A 5373-nucleotide genomic window follows, 5' to 3' on the forward strand; every position below is an offset into this window, starting at 1 on the left:
AGAGGGCTCGGTAGCTCGTTCTCCGGACTAGGTCAGAGAGGGCTCGGTAGCTCGTTCTCTAGACCGGGAAGGCTTTAGGTTCAAAGCTAGGAAATTGGATCAGTCTGCAGACCGATCCAGTGATACTATGGGTTATCTGATCGGTCTGGTGACCGATCAGTAACCAAATAGTGGCTCACTGTAAGGTATCTGATCGGTCACCAGACCGATCAGGAAACGATCAGGAGGCAGAGAGAAAGGAAGGGGGATCGGTCTGTGGACCGATCCACCTATAGGCTGATCGGTCCACAGACCGATCAGGCTGTGAGAGTTGGCTGATCGGTCTGGGGACCGATCAGTATAGGGCCTGATCGGTCCATAGACCGATCAGGGACCTCCTGGACCGATCAGGATGGAGCCTGATCGATCCAGGCTTAGCCGTTGTGACACAACGGCTAGATTCCTTTCTGTGTCTTCTTTGTCTTTTCGCAAGTTCATATAAGAAGGCTACTACAGTGAAGGCTTAACAACTTCTTGCTGAACGGTTCTTGCTCCTGCGATCTGAGCTTTGTTGAGCTCTCCATTGCTGAAGCTTCGCGTGAGCTTTCCTGCTGGTTTTCTAGCTGCTGTTGTTGGATCCGAGAAGTTGCTGCTTCATCAGGATTCCAGTCGACAACGGGAAGTCAAGCAAAGGGTTTTACATTTCGATTGTTCTTGTTTGCTTTCTCTACTGTTGTACTCCTTATTGCTGTTGCAAAGAGTTTGTGGCGAGGTTTCTCCACCCAGAAGGAGTTCATCTTAGCCGGTTATCCGGGGTCTCATCCACCGACGGATTGATAGGCTTCGTCCACCTTACGGACACGCCGAGGAGTAGGAGTATCATCTCCGAACCTCGTTGCATCGCTGCGTCTAAGGTTTGATCATCTTCGTTTCGTTTCTATTGTTTTATTTCCGCTGCGCTAACCTAAATTGTAGGAAGAAACGATAAATTGGGGTCGGCTATTCACACCCCCCTCTATAGCCGCTATCCGAATGTCCTAACAATCTCCACATAGAAAAATAGGGATATCGATTTTTTACTTTAGGCGTTGTATGGAAGGGAAGGGGGATGTCTTTGTTTCACGCTGTAATTCAGAATGCATTATGTGATAATTCACATTTTATGAATATGTTTTATTCAATTTAGTTAAATGGATAACTAACTTAAAAATGAATATAACATGGTCTTTAAAATGAATATAACATAGTACAAGCATATTCTGAATGTGAATGATAAATCAAAAAATAATTTTAATTAAAAATGAAAAAAAATACATTCTAAGGATTCAGAACAACTTTTTTTGTTCTCTTAAAGTTTTTTTTTTTTTTTTTTTTTTTTTTTTTTTTTTTTTTTAATAATGTGGGATACAGTTCGTATCTGCCATCGTTCGATTTAAACGGCGTGACACGGCGTTCCTGGACCCACTTGATTTCTTAGTTCTGCAGGCCATCCGGAAGGACCGGAAGGGCCTAAGGGACAAGCCCGACTCTGACTTCTTATCCGCTTGGGACTTCACCGCCGATCCCTGCACCTTCCCCGGCGTGTTCTTCGCCGGGATCATGTGGTAGCGCGGGTGCTTGGAGATCCACGTGCCAGTGCGCCGGGTCTCGAGGGACGCCTTGATCCTGCGCTCGGCCGCCTCTCTGAGCTTGTAGAGCTCTCCCTCGTCCCTGGCCGCGTGACTGGTCCCATTCCTGACGCCCTTTCCGGCTGCTCTGAGCTCCGCTTCCTTGCTCTCAGTAAAAACCTCCTCTCTGGCTCCGTCCACACTAGCCTCGGTGGTCTCCCCTGCCTTCGTACCCTTGATCTCAGCTACAACCAGCTCTCCGGCTCGTTCCCGGCGTCTATCGTCTCTCATTGCTGAAACTCTCCAATCTTATCCTCTGCCACAACCAACTCTCCGGCTCCATCCCTCCATTCCCGGCCTCCTCCCCGCTCCTCCGTCTAGACCTCAAGCACAACCAGCTATCTGGTCCAGTGCCGCCGCTTCCTCCTTCGCTCCGGTACCTCTCGCTCGGTTCCAACGCACTCACCGGCAGAGTCGAAGCCGTGCTTCCTCGGCTCATCCGGTTGAATTTCCTCGATCTAAGCTCGAATTTCCTAGAGGGACCGATCCACCTACAGCGCTCCGGTGACGGCGCTCCACCTACAGCGCAACGCCTTCTCCGGTCCGCTGGTTCCCCCGCAGGACGACGTGGCCATCCCGGTGGTGGACCTGAGCTATAACCAGCTCTGGGGAACCGTACCTCTGCAGCTGGCCGCGGTTGGCCAGGGAGTAGTGCCAAGTCGCCTGGTCCAGGGGCTCGTCACAGAGGATGCGCCCCCTCGACCAGTGGCCCGAGTGGCGAGGCTAATTGCTGGATCGGCTACGCCACTGCAGGATCGAACTAGAGCGAGCACGACGAACTCATAACGCATCCAAATAAACGACAAAGAACAAAAAACAAACGACTCATGTACATCAGATTCATTGATTGATTTATTCACGAACAACATACTTAGAAAATATTTACGACCATGGAAAATCTATTCCTTTGCTTTTCTCGAACTAGTTATTTTATTGATGCTGGTATGAATGCGATTTTTCTCCCAGATGCTTTGTCTCCCCCACGGAGTACAGTGCCAAGGAAGGGCAGGGCTCAATTTACATTATTTTCTTCATGGGTCACACGCAACACTACAACTTGGCTAATTACCACAACGTGCAGCATGCTCCCCTGCCTCCTCCTTTTCCTTAGTCACTTCAATTTTGTTTGCTAAATTACAAATCGATCTCATCCTCCAGCCCACTGCTCATCCTCTGTTTTTAAATCGATTAATTGCATGTTTGCTAGGTTACAAATTGAAGTGCCTTTTCCCTATGAGAATTGAATAACTGATCTTATTATTAAAATAGAAACGAGGCATACATTTTCGTGCACATAGCAAAACGAACAAGCTTCTCAAATCCCAATTATATAATTTTCATGAGATGTGGCCAATTGCACCTCCCCGTTTTGTGCTAGAGCATGAAATAATTGAAGCCACATGAACTGAAGTCACTGTCTGCTCCCGTGGAATGAAACACAGTGCATGCAACAATGTAAGTAGCTTGCTAAGCAGATAACGACGATTCGATCTCGCGGGTAGCCTCTCGCACTTGCGCGGGATGATTGATGTCTACTTTTTTTTTTCCTTCTTCACAGTGGTCTCTGCTTGTGATCGTTGCCTGACCTGACCGCTGCCCTCCACATCCGTCCCATCTCGCACGCCACGTTCTCTGTCGGTAGCTCGTGCCGACAGCACGGGCAGGTGTGCCGCCGCCGGAGCCACCCCAGCGCGCACCCCCAGTGCAACCGGTGACTGCATGGAAGCTCGCACACCATCCTCCCTCCCGCTTCCCCCATCTCCTCCCTGCACACGACGCACTCCCCGGATGCTCCTCCGTGATCCACCCACGGGAGCGCCACCACTGAGGCCACCGACGCCGCCACTTCCGATCTCTCCTTCCCTCCGCCTGCCATCGTTTCCATCAGCCGCCGGCACTTCGCGGCGGCGTCGACGTGGTGGCACAAGACGGGCCACGGGCCGTCTCCGAGACCGGAGGGACTGAGCGCCTGATGGAGAACGTGGCGGGACACGGTGGCGCGCCAGGAGTCGATGGGGGCGGAGGGGTCATGGGAGTCGCACATAGCCACGAGGAGGAGCGCGGCGTCGAGGTCGCGGAGGCTGAGGCGGTGGGGGTGCGGTGAGGCGGCTGTGGGGAGGAGTAGGTGGAGGGAGGAGAGGAGGAGGCGGGCGAGGAGGAGGGTCTTCTCGTGGAGCGAGAGAGATCGGAGGTGGGAGAGGGTGAGGGCGAAGTGGAGGGGGGAGAGGAGGAGGAACGTGAGGCGGCGGCGGCGAAGATCGAGATTGTCAGCAAGGGAGCGCGTGAGGTCGGAGAAGGAGTGGACGGGAAGGCGGAGGAGGGCGGCCATTATGACTTCGCCGGCGGAAACGACGGTGGTGGTGGTTGCGGAAGCGAAGTCCATTATTGGGATCGTAACAGGGCTACTGATTGGCGGTCTACCAAATATGCTATCGACAAATATATATGGACGTGGGGAATGGAGAGTAGCATTCAGCGACCAAACAATTAACATTTTATTTTATTTTATTTATTTATTTATTATCTAGTATCTTCTCCTCCATGCTTATGACATCTAAATAAGATTTCTGATATAAACCCATAGAAAAAAATAAATCTAAAAAAAAAAAATATGATTAACCATGTAATCTGAGCAATCGGTCTGATCCTACAGAAATTTTCTATTGATCGTTAAGGTAAATCGAGAAATGATCGCGACAGTCCAGAAGTCCAATATCCCTTGATTATTGTAGCTAGGAATAGAACCGTGGTACCTGAGTGATAACTGAGCGTCCTTCCACTATCCATAATCCCAGAGGTAAAAAAAAAATCTAAATAGATCATTAGAGTAATCGTTATTAAAGTAATATTCTTTCACAATGTTATTCATTTGGAGGTAAAAAAGGTCCATGTGGGGCTCCTTGATTCGATCAATATAGAATAATAGGAGATCCGTTGACCCAGTCAATATAAAATTTATGCAGAATAAATTCAGACTCGATCCCAGTGACTCTTGATTAATCTGATTTCAAGATATCGTGGGTATTATAAGTTCAAGTAGGTGATGCCCGAGCCTGAGTGGGCGATGCCTGAACTTGAGTAGGGACATTCCCAAGCACTATTGCGTTCCTGAGTGCTCAAGTGATCATACCTAAGTGGGATGACATTCTTGAGTGCTTAGCATCTCTAAGCATTGTAATATCCCGGTATAGTAACATCCCTATATGGTCGAGCCCAAGTGTGTAACATCCCCAAGCACCATAGCTTCTTGGGTACCATAGCACCTGAGTACTATTGCACGTGATAGTGTGGTATACCTCAGCTCGAGTGGGTGATGCTCTTGATGTTGGGATGTATACTATAAGTCTAGCTTTTGTATGAATATCTGTTTTAAAATATTTTGAAATGAGAATCACTTTGGTCAAATGTCTGCATTTTATATTTATATATATGACAATGTAGTTGTCCATTTAATTTATATTATAGATAATATGGTGTGTGGTGCCACACAGAAGATCATGTTATCGGTTTCTAATAAATTATAAATAGTAGCTCACAACCAAAATGGATTGAGACAAACCATTGGAACGGTTATAGTATAATTTGGTATTAGTCTATCTTGACTATAAAATTACACTAGTACACTATGTGTGTATTGAGCAGGACCATTTGAGGTTGTTCAATTTATACTGACTATATAAAAGAACAGAACCTCTGTTATTATGGATGTACGCCCTTTTAATCCCTA

General features: G+C 48.1%; 1 protein-coding gene and 1 pseudogene across 1 annotated transcript; one reads left to right on the forward strand and one right to left on the reverse strand.

Annotated features, from left to right (window-relative positions):
• The first annotated feature begins 1087 nt into the window (after positions 1-1087).
• LOC122034028 lies at positions 1088-2464 on the forward strand (annotated as a pseudogene).
• A 416-nt stretch (positions 2465-2880) lies between these two features.
• LOC122034477 (E3 ubiquitin-protein ligase SGR9, amyloplastic-like) lies at positions 2881-4087 on the reverse strand. Its single transcript, XM_042593743.1, has one exon. It carries the CDS (start codon positions 4027-4029, stop codon positions 3199-3201), a length of 831 nt encoding a protein of 276 aa, XP_042449677.1. The 5' UTR covers positions 4030-4087; the 3' UTR covers positions 2881-3198.
• Positions 4088-5373: the final 1286 nt, after the last annotated feature.

Source organism: Zingiber officinale, chromosome 11B (assembly GCF_018446385.1).
Source record: "Zingiber officinale cultivar Zhangliang chromosome 11B, Zo_v1.1, whole genome shotgun sequence".
Classification (NCBI taxonomy): Eukaryota; Viridiplantae; Streptophyta; class Magnoliopsida; order Zingiberales; family Zingiberaceae; genus Zingiber; species Zingiber officinale.

Bases quoted from the DNA above. Each gene is read 5' to 3' on its own strand.
- LOC122034477 (XM_042593743.1), bottom strand. From the start codon at position 4,029: ATGGACTTCGCTTCCGCAACCACCACCACCGTCGTTTCCGCCGGCGAA.